The sequence below is a fragment of the Notamacropus eugenii genome, chromosome 1 (assembly GCF_028372415.1).
Source record: "Notamacropus eugenii isolate mMacEug1 chromosome 1, mMacEug1.pri_v2, whole genome shotgun sequence".
NCBI lineage: Eukaryota > Metazoa > Chordata > Mammalia > Diprotodontia > Macropodidae > Notamacropus > Notamacropus eugenii.
This window is the reverse complement of record NC_092872.1, coordinates 583,665,529-583,685,126: the sequence shown is the minus strand read 5'-3', so window position 1 is coordinate 583,685,126 and position 19,598 is coordinate 583,665,529. Positions and strand designations below refer to the sequence as shown.

The 19,598-nt window shown below is 34.5% G+C and overlaps 1 protein-coding gene across 2 annotated transcripts in view; it reads left to right on the top strand.

Moving 5' to 3' along the window:
• Positions 1-19,598, top strand: part of MKKS (MKKS centrosomal shuttling protein) — a 171,281-nt gene that overhangs the window by 4,546 nt on the left and 147,137 nt on the right. Inside the window, exons 2-4 of one of the 2 annotated variants that reach the window (XM_072634456.1) lie at positions 6,163-6,338; positions 7,420-7,530; positions 15,096-15,799. In XM_072634456.1, coding sequence (XP_072490557.1) covers positions 6,163-6,338; positions 7,420-7,530; positions 15,096-15,533 — 725 coding nt within the window. In that variant the 3' untranslated portion in view covers positions 15,534-15,799. Of the gene's footprint in view, positions 1-6,162; positions 6,339-7,419; positions 7,531-15,095; positions 15,800-19,598 lie in introns of those variants that run through there. The other variant, XM_072634457.1, reaches the window with a different exon arrangement.

The following is a 19,598-nucleotide window of genomic DNA, read 5'->3' as shown; positions in this document are numbered from 1 at the left end:
ATGACTCCAGAAAAGGCAAACTTCACTTCTTACTTGATTTCTATTACTATGCCAAGGAGAATTACCCTTGTTCTGAAAGGGAGAACAAAAATAACTAACTGGATGTGGATACCCAAGATAAGTAAGGATATAGTAAGAGAATGCTTATCTGTCCTTGATGAATTCCAATCACTTGGCCCAAGTTAATTTGAATACTGAAAGAACTGGTAGGCATAATTGCTGAGCCACTAATAATGACAGCTGAAAGAACATGGAAAATGGGAGAGGCACTACACTACTGGAAAAGAAACTATATTCTAACTTTCAAAAAAGAAAAGAATTCACAGTCTGTAGTTGATGGGTCAGTGTGCTTGCTTGACTGATTTCTGGGGAAATTCTTAATAGGTCAATAAAGAAGATAGTTAATGATCCTCTGAGAAGAAGGCACTGAATCCAAAGATTTAGCATGGCTTCATCAAAAATAGGTCAGTCCAGGTTTAATAGTTTCTTTTGTGACATGGCTGCTAAACTGGTAGATCAGGAAATGCTATAGGTATAGCTAACTATAAACATCACCTAGCATGGTGCCTGGCACATAGTGGTAAATTAATAAATACCTATTTAATTGATTTATCTGGATTTTAACAAAGTAATAAGGTATCACATACTAATATTATTGAAAAGATAGAAAAATGAAAGTTACACAGTATGACAACTAGATGGATTCAAAACCAGCTGAATGGACAGACTCAATGCTCTTTAATGCCTTAAAGATGGTAAAAAGAATGAGTTCAGTTTTGGATATGTTGAGTTTAAGTTATTCATGGGACATCCAATTTGAAACATCAAATAGGCAGTTGGAGATGTATTACTAGAGTTCAAAAGAGAAGTTAGGGCTAGATTTTTTTAAAAATTGGAATCATCTGCATGGAGATGGTAGATCCACAGGAGCTGATGTGGTTGCCAAGCAAAATAATATAAAGGAAAAAGAGAGGAGGGCCCTGGATAGAGCCTTGGGGGACACCTAAGTTTAGTAGCATGTGTTTAGGCACTAGAGAAGTGGCTAGTAGACAGGGAGAGATAGAAGTTTATTGAAAAAGTGGGGATGACAAAGGAGACAATCTGATGGATAAGCCAGAATGAAGTGGATTCACATGTGTTAATGTGAGATAAGCAAAAGAGATAGTGTCAGAAAGCAACTAAGTAAACTAAGATGAGGGAGAGAAGAGGAGCTCAACAAATAGTTGTATTTTTTCAGTGAAAATATGTGAAATATGAGACAAGGTTCTCAGCTTGAGAGGGTGGGAGGAGGTTTGAGAAGGGATGAAAAGATTGGAGAAAGCTGTTCCAAGTGGGAATTGTTAATCAATTAGGAAAATTTGCCTTGCTGCAGGGGGTCCAGTTGAGGTTACAAACAAAAATTTGTAGTGGACTCATCAGCACAGATTTCTGATTTTCTCCAGCTTTTGTACAGCAGCACATGAATAGAAATATATTTCACTAATTGATCATTAGTCCAAGTTGGGTTGTAACAATGTCTGTCAGTTTTTAACTCTTCCCCAAATTTTGCTGGGTCCTCTCTAGTCTTTAATATTTGTCAAATTAAAGTTAAATAACTGTATGAAAAGGTTTGAACAGTAATAATATTGTCTTCAGTGGGGTTCCAATGTGGGATTTGGTATAGAAAGAAGTTCAATTTATTTTAGCTTCCTGAGGGTTTTCAGTCAAGTCCAACTCTTCATGACACCTTTGGGAGTTTCCTTGGCAAAGATACTAGAGTGGTTTGTCATGTTCTTCTATAACATTTTACAGATGAGTAAACAGAGGCAAGTAAGGTTAAGTAACTTACCAAGGTCACAAAAATGAGTCTTCCTGACTCTGGGTCCAGCACTCTATCCACTGTGCCATGTAGCTGCCTCTTCCTGAGGGTAGAAGTAAGTTGACAATTTGATTAAGGATAGGAAAGAAAGCTCCAGTGGTTAAGGAGAAGGATTTGGGGGAGAGGAAGAAAAGAGATATTGGAGAAGTGGAGAACAGAGTCTATATGACTCTCTTTTAAAAAATTGATTATTTTATTCTAACTTAATCACCAAAAAAAACCCCAAACATATTAAATATACATGTACATACATATATATACATATATGATGAATGAAAGCATATCAAGATTGTATAGGAAACTGAATCTCTTCCATACTACTTGCTTTTAAAAAAATATGTATTATAGATACTTATAAAAGTATATTATAGATATAGTATGTCAGTGTCAGATGATGGCCTTCTGTAATGTTGGGTGAGGAGACAGTTCAGAACTTAAAATGTAACACAAAAATAACTATGATTAAATTAAAAAACAGCTCACAATGCCAATCTCCAATTCTGTCACCTAAAATGGAAAAATACAAACCCAGAGATAAGAAATCAAGACCTATTTCCTGGGCTGCGTATCAGCCACAGAGGAGAAAAGACCTAAGGCCTTTCCCCATAAAGAATTGCCTCTTACCAAACACCATCAGCAAAGGCATTAAACCAAGAGAGAGAAGCCAAAAATAATGTGGCCCAAAAGAATGACCAAAAGTAACCAAGGACTTTGGACAGCATCTCCAGTTCATGTTTTGGCAACAAATCAGAAAAGACTTCTATGTATGGTCTGGATTAGCAGACCAAAACAGTTACAGAATGTCTGCATATGCTTAAGTCTCTCTCCAAGGCACTTCCATTACAACTCCATTCCAATAAAAAAATAGTTTTCATTAAGAATATTTGGATAGTGCTCCTAATTCTGATGGAAATACATATGGAGATATGTTCCACTGTTCAAAGTAATTTCTGTGGATTTTCTTTGGTCAGAGTTAATTACTGTTGTCATTTTATGTTTAAAATATCTTACCTTAAAAATAAATAAAATTATCTTCTCCTGCTTGACTATGTTTCTGAATAATAATAATAACAAAAGGATTTATAAAATGCTTTAAAGTTTACAAAGTACTTTACAAATATTATCTTCACAAAAACCCTGGGAAAATGATATTATTATCCCACATTTACAGATGAGAAAACTGAGATGGACAGTAGTTAAGTGACATGCCCAAGGTCAGACGGCCAGTAAGTGCTGGAGGCTGCATCTGAACCCAGGTCTTCCTGATTCCAGGTCTAGTGGTATCCATTTTTGCCACCCACCTGCCCATACTGAACTTCCGTCTATTTTCTTATATGCCCTACTTTAAATGTTTTAGTGGTCCTCCTTTTTTTCTTTCTTTTTCTTTTCTTTTTTGCCATCACTAACCAACTGCCCACCAACCCTCAATTAAAGATGAAAAGAAAACAAATCAAAATCCTTGTAGTAAACAAGCATAATCAATACAAATGAATCCACACAGTGATCACGTCCCAAAATGTATGTCTTTTCCTGCATCTTGAGTCCATCGTTTCTCTATCAGGAGGTGAATAATGTGTTTCTACCTAAGTCCTTTAGAGATATGATTAGTTTTTGCTTTGATCAGTATTCTTGGATCTTTGAAAGTTGTTTTTCTTTACAATTTTGGCATTGTATAAATTATTCTGATTCCTGCATTTTGTATAAGCTCATATTTCTCAGGATTTTGTGTAATCATCTCTTTTGTCATTTCTTACTACATAATATTTCATTACATTTATAACACCATTTATTCAGCCATTCCCCAGCTGATAACCATCTCTTTTATTTCCAGTTTTTTTGCTTTTTTCTTTTAATCCTCCTTTATGATCGGGAAGTTTGTTTGCTTGTGATTATTCCTTCCCTTGTATTATTCTCCCTTTTAACCTACCTCTTAATGCCAAAGTAAGTAGTTTGTAGACAATGCAGGGAATATTTAGAGACACTAGGGATCTACTGAAGCATTTTAAGCAGGAAAGTAACATGGTTAGACCCATGCCTAATTATTTATTGAGTGTCAGATGTGGAAAGTATTGAATAACAACACAAAAAAATTGGATATTATTTTAAGAGATAATAAAGGATTATTTACCAACATTGGTGTTATTTCTATATTAGCTTTGTGTATTCAGTCATACCACTGGCTCTAAGGTCAAAATCAATACCACTGGAGTTTATTGACTAGAGATAGCAAAGTTGTCAATACTAGTGCTTGAGGAAAATAATTTTTCAGACATGTGTAGGATGTATTAGAGAAAGGAGAAACTTAAGGCAGGAGACTTTTGGTAGTATTTATGAGGCTTTTGGTAGTATTCCAGGAGATAAGTGATGGGAGCCTGAACTAGGGTGGAGTGTCCATTGTAAATAGAGAGAAAGAGGAGCTGTTGTGAAGGTAAAATCAAGATTTGACAACTACTTGGATATGTAGGATGGAGGGGAGAGAGAGGAGTTGAGGATTAAAAACTGGGTGATTAGGAGTGTAGTTGTTCACTGAAAAGAAAAAGAGATGTTTGGGAAAGGGATGGTTTTAAGGGGAAAGGTAATGAGTTCTAATTGGACATGTTCCATTCAAGATGTGTATGGCATATCCAGTTTCACATGTCAGGTTGGCATTTAGTGAAGCAGAACAGGAGTTAAGGAGCAAGACTAGGGTTGTATGTGTAGAAGTGAGAGTCATACACACAGAAATTATCATTAAATCCATGGGACCTTATGAGGTCACTAAGAATGTGTGCAGAGAGAAGAGAATAGGACAGTGCTCTGGTGTATAGTGAGGAGGCATATAATGGGTGACATGGATGATAATTCAGCAAAGGAGAATGAGGGGCAGAAAGAGAGCAGAGAATAGTGTAATAAAAAAACTCAGAGATTATGTTTCCAGGAAGAAATGGTAGCCAGTAGAATCAAATGCTATAGAGAGATTATAAGGACAAAGTTGTCTTAAAATTATTTTCCTAATAATGTACATTTTGTATTGATTTTTCTTTTTTAAAAATATAGTTCTTTAAATGTTTGGAAATTGTGCTTATTAATTAATTATATTTAGTTTAAAATACAAAATGTTCCTTTTAACATTTAAGGTTTTCCCGAGTCTGGTTCCTTCATGCCTTTCTAAGATTATTTCCTATTTCCCTACATGAGCTGTGTTCCAGCCTAACTGGACTATTAGCTGTTCCTTGAACCTGACCTTTTGATTCTTGCCTCTGGCAGACAGTGGACTAGATGGCAGATGTTGGACTATATAGATTCACATACTGTAAAAGTAGGCTAATAAATTATAAGATGCATTCCTTTGGGAATCTGAGTTTGATGACTGATCTTACTGTTTTCCTATCCCTGGAATGTACTCCCTCCTCATTCCGTTTAAAGGGTTCATCCTAAAAGGTTCATCTCAGTGCCTTCTTCTCTGTTCAGCCTTCTATGATTCCCTATTTATTAGCATTCTCTTATTCAATTTACTTTGTATTTACTTATCTCTTTGTTAGATTTTTCCAGTAGAATATATGCTCCTTGAATTAGGAACTGTTTTCATTTTTGTCTTTTTGTCTCCTTTGGATGGAGCTGAACTGAAGCTTATTACTATCCAGTGAATAAGTTAAAAAAAAAAAGATTAAGAAAAATTATAATGGGAGAAAATTAAGTTCCTCCAAAAAGCTCCATGAATACCATGGTCCACCCAGCTGAACTAACTGAAAGTAAAAGTCATAACTCAAACAAGAATGTGAAGGAACACAGAATCGTAGATTTTTACCTGGAAAGTCCAGAGGTCACCTAATACAACCCCATCATTTTACAGATGAGGAATTTAAGGCTGAAAGAATGGAAATTACTTGTTCAAGGTAACAGAAAAAGCAAGTAACAAAGCTGATATTTGAACCAACACTTCTGACTCTAAATCCATCCCTTTCTCCCCTATGCCTCTCAGCCTTGTCCCGATTAAAAATCTGTTTCGGTAAGATCAGTCATCAAACTCAGATCCCCAAAGGAACTCATTAACAATTTATTAGCCTACTTTTACAGTATGTTAGGCCACATCATCCAATGTCTACCAAAATCATGAATCCTTTCTACAGCATTCCTAATAAATATAACAAATAAAATTGTGTTCTTTTATAATAGTATATAATTCAGACTTAATTCACACTTTCCCACTTTCCCCTTAAACAAATACGTAAAGTGTTAGTATAATTGTATCTTTTATAAAACTAGCTTCATGTTTACTCATTTGTGAGAAAAGTGTTCTCAATTTAAATTATTTTGTTGAATAGGTGCACAACGTATTGGTTCCCTGAGCTTTATCTCATCTACAAGTTATGGATGTGTGAAGGATTTGTGCTCCACAAACTTTGGTTCAAAACACTACTTTCACTTAATTCCTAATGATTCAACTGTCTGCAGTTTGCTTCTCTGTAACAGAAATGAGACTGCCTGGAATGAACTAAAGGTAGGTCAAGAGTCTTGAATTTCCCCATGAAAGCATAGAATTTAAATAGGGAAATAAGAGGGGCACTATGGGGTTTTTATCCTTAGATGAACTGTTCTTTCTTCACAATGTTATCAGTTGTCATCAAAAAACAAAAATAGCAGAGGTAAGAAAGGCAAAGTTGCTTACAATAAGTGCATTCAATTGTATCATCATTTTGCATAAGGCTTTAATTTTCTTTGTTACCTCAAGGTTAGTGATAATCAGTCCAGTGAAAAGGATAGAGAACTGGCTTTAGAGCCAAGAGGTGCTCAGTTCAAATCCTACAGCTGATGCATAATGGCTGTGTGTCACATACTCTTTAAAGATGATAATTTGCAGAGAAGATGATGTTTTGCATTGTTCAGTAAGAGGTTCCTCATCCAAGGGTTCCCTATCCAGTGAAAACACAGATCCAGTCTCTGTTCCTATTCCTCCTTCAAGGTTGTGGCTATATCTTCTCAAAAGGAATCTGATCCATATTTTCTATAGAGTACTGTTGTCCAGAAGAGTCAAGTCTAATTACAGAAGGATCGCTAATACTTTGGTTTCTAAACTTTTAAAAACCATCCTGTTTGAAGCCTATTTGTGTATAATAATAACTGACATTTAAAAAAACTATTTAAAAATTACAGTATTTTCCCCCACAATAACCTCTTCACGAGGTTAGTACAAGTATTTTCATCACTTTACAGATGAGGAAACTGAAGTTCAGTGCCTATAAGTGACTTCTCTGTACTAACACAGGTATTCAACATGAGAGACAGAATTCAAACCCAGACCCCTTGACTCTAAGGACAGGTCCCTTCCTACAGTACTGTGTTACCTATCATGAAAGAGTTGAGCAAATAGGTACATGTTAGCAGCTTCTGTTATTTGCTGGCCAAAACCATTTCAGTTGGCATTTGAGCAATGCCAAAGCTTACTCTTGTCCCTTGAAAATTACAGTTGGATTATTGGGTCCTTCTTGTGTTCTTTTGAAAGGTTTTGGGTTTGGCTTTTTTTTTTCTTTTGGGGAATGATAGCAACTTCTGACTTTGGTGGATGCATTTCTGTTTTTCAGCTTGCATGTCAAACAGCACAGCATGTCTTACAATTAACAATCAAGGAACCTTTGGCTTTGCTGGGGGGTGGCTGCACTGAAACTCACTTGGCCTCCTTTATAAGACAGAAGGTAAGTAAGCCTTAACTCATCTTATGAGATTACACTAGCTTTCCTTCTTTTTAGATTGTGGGTTCAGTTTCAACCCCCTCAAGAGTAAGTTTCTCAATCAGCTGGATTACACTACACAGTTGTTTTTATTAGTGAATAAGCAAATCACTTGAGTAGGTTCTCCATACAACAAGCCTCTTTAAACAGTGTGCTATTGTAGGAAGAACATTGTATTGGAAGTTTTAAGACCTAGATTTGAATACCACCTTCTGCTTCCTCCTCTTGGGACTTTAAACAAATGCCTGAGCTTTTCGGAATCCCACTTTTTTCATTGAGTGTTCGATTGGATCATAGAATCATAGATTTAGAGTGTGAAAGGATCTTGAAGTCCACAACCCTCATTTTACAGGTGAAAAACCTTGAGCTCTGAGAAATAAAATGACTTTTCCAGGTCCACATCAGAATTTGAATCCAAGTCTTCTTAACTCTTTCCTAGTATTTCATGATTCAATATATGATGCTTCCTCAATAGATAGCACCAGGGAAACAAAGAAGAGAAACTATGGATTGTTATAGATATTTCTCAAATCCATTTTTTAAAGTGATTATTAAGACCCTATACATTTAATGCTGATATCTGATTCATAAATCATAGATTTAGAGCTTGAAGATACCTCAGAGATCATGCAGTGTAGCCCTCTTAAGTTACCAATAAAAAAACAAGGCTTAGAGTGGCATTGTCATTTGACCAAGGTCATATGTGAGGAAGTCACAAACCTGGGTTCTGACTTCAATTCTAATTGTTTTTTTTTTTTCATCATACCATGTAGCCTTTTGGCTCTCTGCCACATTGCAGCTATTCATCTGGTTTCCTGTGCAGCTTCTGTGACCCCTAGTCCCTAAGTTAACACTTAACTGAGGTGATTCCAATTGCAATTTTCAATGAACAAGAATCAGTTAATCTTCCCCCAGAGACCAAAGTGGTGGATGCCCCCAGTGTTGGAGGAAATGCTTATACACTTGGAAATGTATAAATCTTTGAAGGAAAGCACCTTTTGTAAAAGCTAATGGATATTAAGTGATTAAATGGAACTGTGGAATTACTAACAGATTTACACAAATGGGGAGGACATAGCTGATGGGGGCTCAAGTGTCTAGCAGTAGAAAAAATAGACACTACTCCCCAAACTCCCTAGGCTTACCTCTTGCAACCTGAAGGACAGGTATATCTACTGGAAAGAGAACCAGAAGACCCTGACTACACTGGGTCAATTCCTATAGTGAACCCAACATCAGAATCTGCAAACCCTTTGTACCTTTCAGCTATGTCAGTGCATGTGTAGGAATATTGGAGGTGTCTTTGGGATCCAGCATGACCAAGAACTGCTAATTAGTTTTTGTTAGCACTTTGCCAAGTACCCAAAATTGTAGTCATTAATTATGAGACATTGTTTAAAAACTTTTTTATAATATATAATTTTTGTCTCTCAATATAATTAAATTTTTACTATTTTTTTAAAAAATGATTCAACAAGTATTTATTACATATCTATTATGTCCTTGTGATACCTGTACAAAGAATGAAACAATCCCTTTTCTCAATGAGCTTACATTCATACAGAATAACTATAAAGTAAGTAAGCATAAGCAGGCACAAAATAGTTAAAATACAAAATTATTTGGAAAGGAGGGCGTTAGCAGTGGAAGGGAACATGAAAAGCTTCCTGCAGAAGCTGTTACTTGAGTAGCACCTTGAAGAAAGGGATGCTATGAGATAAAAGATGGTGCAAAAGCAGTTCCTCTTAGACATGGAAAAGAGTTGCTCAAAAGCAGGGTTGTAGAAGATGGAGTTAGGAGTAGCGTACAACAAAGATGAAAAGAGAGGTTGGACTCAAGTGGTGCTGGGCTTTAAAATGCTAAACAGAGTAGTTTTTATTTTATCCTAGATGTGCTAAGAAGCCACTGGAGTTGGTTGAGCAGAGGAGTGTGGTCTAAACTTAATGAAAGTCATTTTGGCAATAGTGTAGGATGGACTGGAGTGGGCAAAAAATTTGAGGCAATGTATTGTCAAAGGGTAGGTGCTCAACAGAGGAAGTTTGGGGTGTTTAAGTGCCCATTTCACATCTAGCATCAGTATATCAAAGTATTGTACTCAGCTCTTTAGCCCTTTTAGTATATCTCATCTCCTACACTTCCAGATAATGTTGGTTTTACCAGATGTGAGTTCTGAATACTATGAACTGAAATTTTTTAATAATTCTGCATATGTACAGTACAGTTAAATTTAACAAACGTTGATTTGTGGAGTTTCTACTGGGTTGGAAAATATATGCTTAGTGAGATGTCACAAGATAATGAAATCCCTTTTGAATCTCAGTATAGTTAGTATTAAATATATGTAATTTTATATGTAATTTATCCTTAAACATTGGTAGTATAAATGACACACATAAGTGATCATCAGAATATTTAACAAAGAAAAAAAATCCTTGACAGTGTTAAGAGTTATATGGATGGTTATCTAATTTAAAGGATATCTATGTTATTCATTTGGAAATGGATCTAGGAGAGTTCAAATGTTAACTCCATGTCTGCTATTCAATCTTAGGTCAACTGTAATATTTCTTGAGAGACTACTGTGTTCAGAGATTATCTATTAGATGTTTCAGAGGAAGGGGAAAATATAAAGTCATGAATCTTTAAATTTCCAATCTGATGAAAAAATATAAAAAAACTATAGTCCTTATTAAAATAAATACGTTAACATACTGAATGGATTCTGAAGTAACTGTATTCAAATGAGATTAGAGTTAGTCAATGGTAGCTTTTTGGAGCATGTTGAAATTAGAAAAAGATCTTCAGGTAAAGGTTAGATGACCATGTGTTGGGCATGTTTTCCTTTGCTCAGGAACATAGAGATTAGATGGCTTCTAAGACCCCTTCCAACTCCAAAATTCTGTTTCTGTGACTGGGGCTCACATTTCTCCATCTGAAAGTGATCTTTTCCTCATATTTCTCCCAACATTTTCCATAAATCTCCCCTCTGCTTTTATTATATTCTCCCTTAAATCATAGTTACTGGTATATGTAATTTTTTTTCCTTTCTAATAATTTGTAAGCTCTTTTATTTCATGATCCAGCTCTACCCTCCCCATCAGAATGCAGGCTCCTTGAGACCAGGGAGTGTCTGATTTACCTATTTCTATCTCTAGAACTTAGCATAGTGCTATGCATATTGTGGGCACCCATCAAATCCTTCATTTATACATTAATTCATTCCTATTTATATTTGTTCCTGTAGGACTTAGCATATATTTTTAAAAATTCAGGACCATATTATCACTGTGGACACTTTCTTCCACCACTGTAAATACAACCATACCTTTTTATCTTGTGTAATTATTGTTCATTTTCTTCCATAAATTTTCCAAAGAGCATCTCCTTGATAACTTTCTCTAGATCTTTTTACATTTTATGGATACCATGGCAATACCTTGTTCTCGGTATATGACCAGCTTACCTCCTAATCATGTGTGTCCTTGACATAGTTCATCAACAGTTTGCTTGTAAAAAATGGCATAATATGTTATTTCAGCTTCCATATGTCCTTTCTGCCCCTTTCCATTGCCTTTTGGATTTCCTGCCATTTGATTCATTGAAGATCATTGTAGTCTGGGAACTGTAGCATCAGTAGAATATTAGTATTTAAAATATATATACTTTAATGTCATTGAATAGTTTGAGGTAATTGAAAGCTCTAGTCAACTTCCCAAATTTTATCCATCTTATTCTAATTCTGAAACCTCGTTATTTTCCATCTGCATATTTTATCCCAACTCTACAGAAGGATGGCCTGACTTAGCTACCTGCATGTACCTGGGCAACATGCATTTTTCATCCACTTGATTTTACCTCTCTGAGTTGCTTAGGCTGATGTCTTATGAGAGACTAAATATCTTTGTAAAAATTTTTAAAAATAGTCTTATTATGAATTTTTAAAATATCAATAAATATTTTAATATACAAAGAAAAAGAAAAAAGGGAATTGCACATGAAACTACAAACCTCTGTTATGTATAGTTTGTCTTTTTTTTTGCCATGACTTACAACTTGCTTTTTGTTTTGCTTTTTTTTGTGTGTAATTCAGATATAATGTGGTAGTTCCAACATGACCCTGTTTTTCTTTTTCTCTTTCTGAACATCTCCTACCCTCTTCAGTTTCCTTTTTTAATTATTCATTGACACGCTTCCTGTTTTCTTCCTTTTATGGTATCACTGTCACAATTCTCCGTCCCCCCCAAAGAATGAAAAATGAACACATACCCTCCCCGATGTCACAAATAAACATAGTCATACAAAACAAAACTACACATTAGCTTTGTTTGAAAATGTATGACTCTAAATATCAGTGAAAAGACTATGTCGTGTTTAGGGCGCTAGAAGAGTAAGCACAGAGGCATCTGACATTCTCTGTATTACTAAATCAATTGTGAAGATACAGTCTACTGTAGCAATAACCTATGAAGACTTTATATTTTCATATATACCTTTGAAATGTATACAGATCATGCTCATAAAGATTACAAAATCTTGGTTGTCACTGTTTTTTATGGTAATAACTTTTCAAGATATTTTCCATTCTCATGGGATTCTTTCCTTGAAAATTGATCCCTCAGTATTTTTAAATTTTTGCCATCTGTTCCAACTCAGATTTCTTCTTTATGCATGTGGCAAAAAATAATTTAAGAATTAAAGTAAAAATTAAATAGGGATAGGAATAAGGACTGAACCTATGATTTCATTGATATAAGGAACTTCCAGGTGAGAAAACACTTCTTACCAATGGCTGTCAGCACTTTTTCTACAACTTGAAATCTTAAAGAGTTTCCTAGAGCAATACAAGGAAGTGATTTGCCCAGGGTCACTCAGCAAGTATATGTCAGAGGTAGAAATTGAACCCAGGCATTCTTGTCTCCCAGAACTGCCTTCTGTAATATGTCCCTCAGTTTTTACTTTTAAAATATCAAATCTTGGGGGTTCCATTTTGAGTAAATCATTGCATTTACTTAAAAGTATTAATCAGTGCAAAAATATTCACATTTCCCTTCTGGAATTTTATCATATGTCTCAAAAACATATTATTATGACATACTGTCCTTTTTCTGTGAAGGAACCACTTCTGGTCAACATAAATGAATTTGATTTTCTCTGATAGTGATAAATCTTCACTAATCCCTCTCTACTTGCATTCAAGGACCTTAACTAGTGATTAATGTATGCTTTTGAGATGGCTGACAATGATTATGTGCCATATGGGTTCCATTACCATGGAACAAAACTGTTATGGCCTGACCCATGTAGCTTCCTTTTTTAATCCTGGAAGGAATACTTTTTTTTTGGTTAATCAATTTATTTGTTTTCAGTTTTTATCAATCATTTCCATAAGTTTTAAATTTTTCTCCCCCTTCCTCCTCTCTCCCTTCCCATGATGGCATGCAATCTTATATGAGTTCTACACATACATTCTTATTAAACACATTTTCACATTAGTAATGTTGCATAGAAGAATTAAAATGAAGGGGAGAAACCATGAGAAAAACCAAAACAAAACAAAACATAACAAAATAGAAAATAATCTGCTTCATTCTGAGTTCCAACTCTATAGTTCTTTCTCTGGATGTGCATGGCATTTTGTATCAGGAATCCTTTGGAAATGTTTTAGGTCATTGCATTAATGTGAAGGGCTAAATCTCTTATAAACAGTCCTTGCACACTGTGGCTATTACTGTGTATAATGTTCTCCTGGTTCTGCTGATTTCACTCAGCATCAGTTCATATAAGTCTTTCCAGGTTTTTCTGAAGTCCTTCTGTTCATCATTTCTTATAATACAATAGCACTTCATTACATTCTTTTACCACAACTTATTTAGCTGTTCCCCAATTGATGGGTATCCCCTCAATTTCCAGTTCTTGGCCACCACAAAGAGTGCTGCTATAAATATTTTTGTACATGTGGATCCTTTTCCCATTTTTATGATCTCTTTGGGATATAACCCTAGAAGTGATATTGCTGGGTCAAAGGGTATGCACACTTTTGTAGCCCTTTGAGCATAGTTCCAAATTGCTCTCCAGAATGGTTGGACCAGCTCACAGCTCCACCAACAATGAATTAGTGTTCTGATTCTCCCACATCTTCTCTAACTTTTATCATCTTCCTATTTTATCATGTTAACCAGTCTGATAAGTGTGATATAGTACCTCAGAGTTATTTTGATTTGCATTTCTCTAATCAATAGTGATTTAGAGCATTTTTTCATATGACTACATATAGCTTTAATTTCTTCCTCTGAAAACTGCCTGTTCATATCGTTTGATCATTTGTCAATTGGGGAATGCCTTTTATTCTTGTAATTGAACTCAGTTCTCTATAGATTTTAGAAATGAGGCCTTTATCACTAGTTGTAAAAATTCTTGCCCAGTTTTCTGCTTCCCTCCTAATCTTGGTTGCATTGGGTTTGTTTGTGCAAAAACTTTTCAATTTAATGTAATCAAAATTATCCATTTTGCATTTCATAATGTTCTCTATCTCTTGTTTGGTCATAAATCCCTCCATTCTCCATAAATCTGGCAAGTAAACTATTCCTTGTTCCCCTAATTTGTTTATAGTATCAGCCTTTATACCTAGATCGTATACACTATTTGGTTTTATTCTTGTACATGGTGTCAGGCATTGATCTATGCCCGGATTCTGCCCCCCTCTTTTCCAGTTTTCCCAGCAGTTTTGTCAAACAGTGAATTCTTATTCCAGAAGCTGGGGTTTATCAAACAGTAGGCTGCTATAATCATGAACTACTTACTGTGTCTTGTGAACCCAACCTATTCTACTGATCTACCCATCTATTTCTTAGCTAGTACCAAGTGGTTTTTTTGATGATTGCTGCTTTATAATACTATTTGAGATCTGGTATGGCTAGGCCATTTTCCCTAGCATTTCTTTTCATTAATTCCCTTGATGTTCTGGACCTTTTGCTCTTCCAGATGAATTTCGATATTATTTTTTCTAGCTCTAGAAAATAATTTTTTGGTAGTCTGATTGGTTTGGCATTGAATAAGTAAATTAATTTAGATAGAATTGTCATTTTTATTATATTAGCTTAGCCTACCCATGAGCAACTGATGTTTTTCCAATTACTTAGATCTGACTTTATTTGTGTGAAAAATATTTTGTAATTTTGTTTATATAATTCCTGGGTGTATTTTGGCAGGTGGACTCCAAAATATTTTATAGTGACTACTGTAACTTTAAATGGGATTTTTCTTTCTAGTTCTTGCTGTTGGGCTTGGTTAGTATTTATATGGGTTTATTTTCAACCCTGCAACTTTCCCAAAGTTGTTTATTATTTCAAGTAACCCACGTAGCTTTCTTAGTAATATGCCCCAACAATTAGGTTAATTGATAGCAAAAGTTACTTTAATGAGATTTTCAACAGAAATACTCAATTTTTGAAAAAATTACAAGACTATCTAATCTTTTAAAAGTTATTTAATTGCATGTATCTCTTTGCAATGTCTTTATTTCATTTCAGGGTATCAGTGTTCCGGAATACTTTCTCAAAGCCAATGACTATACCCAAACAGAATATAAAAGAGTTGTTAATGCATTTTGCAATGCACTACAATCTGTTGCTTGCTCTCTAGAGCATGATAAGGGTAAAATTCTTACTGATAAGAAATATGGACACTTTTGGTCAATTCAACCAGATTTTTCCTCAAATATGAAATGGCAGGACTTGGTTTCAAAATGTGGTTGTGGACTCTATGATAACCAGAAAGAACTAAACTGGTGCCTTTTACAAGACACTCATTCTTTTGCTCCACAAAACTCTTCTATCCAGCAAGCCACACACTCCACTGGCCATCTGACTTTGGACTGTTTTACTGCAAAGCTTCACGGCCTACAAGTTGCTGTGGAGACAGCCAGTTTGATTCTGGATTTGTCATACATCATTGAAGATCAAAACTGATCAGAATTTCAAGTGCATTTTGAAAAGTATGCTTATGTGAAAAAAAGGCTCAAGGCAGAAAAATGACTGAACTCATTTGATTTGGACATTTAAAGTGAACAAAATTATAACTTAAGTAGAGGTATTAACCTAACGGTAAGCCTATAAAGTATTGTTAAAGGAACTTAATAACTATGTAAAGGAAGTGGATACTGTACAACATTTTACTTTATTCTGAACATTTCCTTACTTAGATTTATCTTTCAATAAATATGAAATAAAGAAAAGCATCGCCTTGTTCTCATTCCAGTTTTGACATGAGTATTACATCATGTATTACTAATTCTGCATAGCATGTAAAATTTTTAATTTACCCCAAGCAATAATATTCTTGTTCAATCTAAAAAAATATGAAATCTGTCCACACTGAGTTATCTGTTCAGATATCAGTTAACTGAGAATAAGTAAATGGAGGTGGTGACTTTAATGCAAGATCATATTTGACTACATTACTGTTTTGTGTCACAATTCTCACTTCTTGAAAAATCTGTCATGATGAGCAGGTGTTGGAAAGAATAGTTGCGTGCAATCACTCAAAGATTTACTTCAAGTGAAACAATTTTTTTTTAATGCCTTTGGATTTAGAGTGGGAGAAGTGACTGAAATGGTGACAGAAACACAAGAAGAAAATAGAAAATTGACATTCCTGTGAGACTTAAGAAAGGACCATAAAGAAGTTAAAAATTATAGTAGAAAAGAACATATGAAAAAATTGGTGAATAGTTTTAACATAAAGAAACTTTGATTACATGACCCGTAGTCCAAACAGAAGTGCTGACATTTCACAGAGAATGTAAGGAAAGGGAGTTGTAACAGTTGAGTGCCAGGTGGAAGAAGAACACTGAATCCACTGAATAGTTAGAAGAAATGGTCTGTTTTTGTCTGTGGTATATTATAGGGAAACATTTTATAATCTTGGTCAAGTGTTTGTGTTCACAAAGATTTAAAGATCAAATTCCTAGCTGTGAATAAATGGGATTGAGTTTTAAAATGCTTCCTTCTCAGATTCCCATAATTCAAAATAAAATAAAATAAAATTGGCTTTGGGCCATAAGCAGAGTAAAGAGAAAATAAAAAGTACTCACAGAAATGCTTTTGATCTCCACAAATTGCCTTTATGTTTATTGAAAAACTAGCTAAGCTTTGAGATTTCACAAAATGCTTCTCTAAAGTTTTGACCCTTTTACTATCAAATGTTAAAAGAGAAAGGAGAGAAAATAGTTTTCTAAAAAGTAGTTCTTTGAGGTTCTCTGTCACAAATGAAAAAATTCTCACAAAATATCATTTTAGTGCTTGACAGTTTATCTTTGCATCTTTTCTGTCCTCCCAATGAAGATGAACTTAAAAGTGGAAACAAAGGAATAATGTTCTTTCCCCCACAAATTTCTTGTTTCTCATACAACCTGTGTAAAGGCAAAACATTTTGGGATCACTTAGGAAAAGTATTAGTATCATTTTTAAAAAAAATAGGAATTACCTTGCTGTGGTCTACTTTGCTCAATATTCTCTTGACATTAGCAAGCTCGAGGTTTTTCCTAGAAGCAAATAATTATTGCCTTCCTTAAAACCAGGTTTGTGAATGGTAGTGAAATTAAGGGCTGGATATTGGATAGGAAGATGTATCAGATAGGAAGACAAGAAAACTTGATTTCTGCAAGCAAGTAATAAGAGAACAAAAACAAGAGAAAACCAGAAAGTTACATCTTACTTTTGAGCAACATACTAAGGAGGATATGATAGCATTAGAGGCAGCATTCCAATCAGTGAACCCAAGGAAGGCCTACTGAGACTAAAGTCTTATTCGCCAAAAGCTGATAGGACACAACGACAGCCTCTGGGGGCTCTGAAATAAAATCACCATTTTTTACAGTCATATGCCCAACCTAACGTCCTAAACTGGCTCTTAGACAACACAATGTTGGATAAAACAGGGGCAGTTAATTCCAGAGGAGCAATCTTATAATTACTAAATAAATTATTGCCACCAGCTGAACAATACTACAAATACTTCATGATTTTATGGTGGAATTTAGTCATAATTTTATTGTGATGTAATAAATAAAAATTACACTAGTCAAGATATTCTTGTGCAGAGTAGTTTATACTATCTTCATCTAATATTTCCCCTTGTGATTTGTAATAAAGAATCTTTTCCTGTTGGACTTGATAAATTGTTAGCTATTTGAGGAAACCCTGCTTCCCCATATGCCTTAATTGCCCATTACTAAAATCATTTGTTATCAGATTACCCTTAGAGTAATTTAATTTATATAATAAAGATAATAGTGCTCTACAAGATAGAAAAGAAATACAAAGCTTCATAAACAACATGATGCACACTGCCTAAAACTTCACAAATGCGATCATCTTTAATATTCTTGGAGGGGGGAAAGAACTATTCTTTGGGGAATTCTTAAAGTTAAAACAAAATCACATTTTTTGATGGCACATTGATATTATTGTTATAGAGTATTACATATAAAACATAGTTTCATAATCTGTATAGTTCCTTGTGGGGAGTTCAATTAGTTAAGCTAATCATTTCAGATAAATATAATCTGTCGAGAAATTGTCAAGGAGACTAAACATCTCGTACAGAACAGTATTTCAGCTGTCAAAATATGCTTATCTCTAGCCCTGGTGAAAAGGGATTATTTTAAACATCTGATATCCTGAGTAATTTTTTCAAGTAGTTAAAATATTTCCATTTACTGCCTATGTAATTCCATAATTCATTTCGATTCTTTCCTCTAGGACACATCTTCCAAAGCTCAGTAGTGTCTAAACCTCATTGTTTGTGCTTTGTTTTTGAACGGTACCATGACATCAGAAAGGTGATGTTATGATTTGCAAGTGAATTGGATTTAAGTGAGGCAAGGCTGTGCAAAGTCACCAGTCTCATTCCCTCCTCCAAAGCCATGTGGGTCCATTGGCAAGATAAGGATCAAGATGACTGGAGATGGCACCAAGTTCAGTGTTTAAGAAGAAAAACTACAGTTAGCCTATCTTCTCATATTAGTTAGATCTAACAAACTTTTCATTTAGGATTTTGAAGGGGAAAAAAAAGCATTTATGGTATATCATTAAATTAATGCATCTTGAGTAGACTCACTTATTTCCTCTTGGTTAAGTTAAAAGAACAGATATATTTTTAAAGAGGCATAACATTGCTTTTAACATAATTGTGAATTATAGAAGTGTTAAGACACTAATTTTCAAAATTGTGAAATTCACACTTAAATGTTTGGCGTATTTCCTTCAGGTAGTTACCTAAGTCTTATTTTTTGTGTTAGTATCTTTGTATTTGGCACAAATAATGATCTAACATGTATTGGAAAGTACTTAGATTAGAATCCTTTCAAAAGAATTTATATATACAAGCAGAACATGGTTTTTTCGTTGCAAAATGAAGATTTTGCATTGCTATTGATTTCCCACTCCAAGACAGCTACAGATGTTATCTAATGGATTTGACAATTTTTTAAAGTTTGTACTCTCTGGCCCTGTGAATACACATGTGGGTTCCCTTTCCTTTATGTTAGATCCTCACCAGAAGAGAAATATTCTCAAGTTTTATAGAATTTCCCAATGTCAGATTTTACTATCAAGTCATTTCAAACCTGTATTTCTATCTCCTTTGGGTATCACAGTGCTGGAACTGAAGATTGCAAGTCTTCCATAATGATAACAGAGAAGATTCAGCAAATATGTGAAACCTGTGATTCTTATTTTTTTTAGCAGTGCTGATACTTTTATTTTTGTCTTTTATTGTCAATTACTTCTCACTTGTTTTATCTGTTAAGTAGATTGAGCAAAAATGCAGGCACTCACATTTTTATTGTATTCTTTTTTTGCTTATTGAAATGTATTAACTGAATTTTAATTCTTAAATTAAAAAAAAGATTCCTATTTTGTTTTTTTCTAAGTCCGAAGAAATGATGAAGAAATAATGAAGAAAATCTGATTTTAAAAAAATTATGGGTAAAGCAAAACCTTAAAGTTGTGGAATTCTGCTTGAAAGAGACA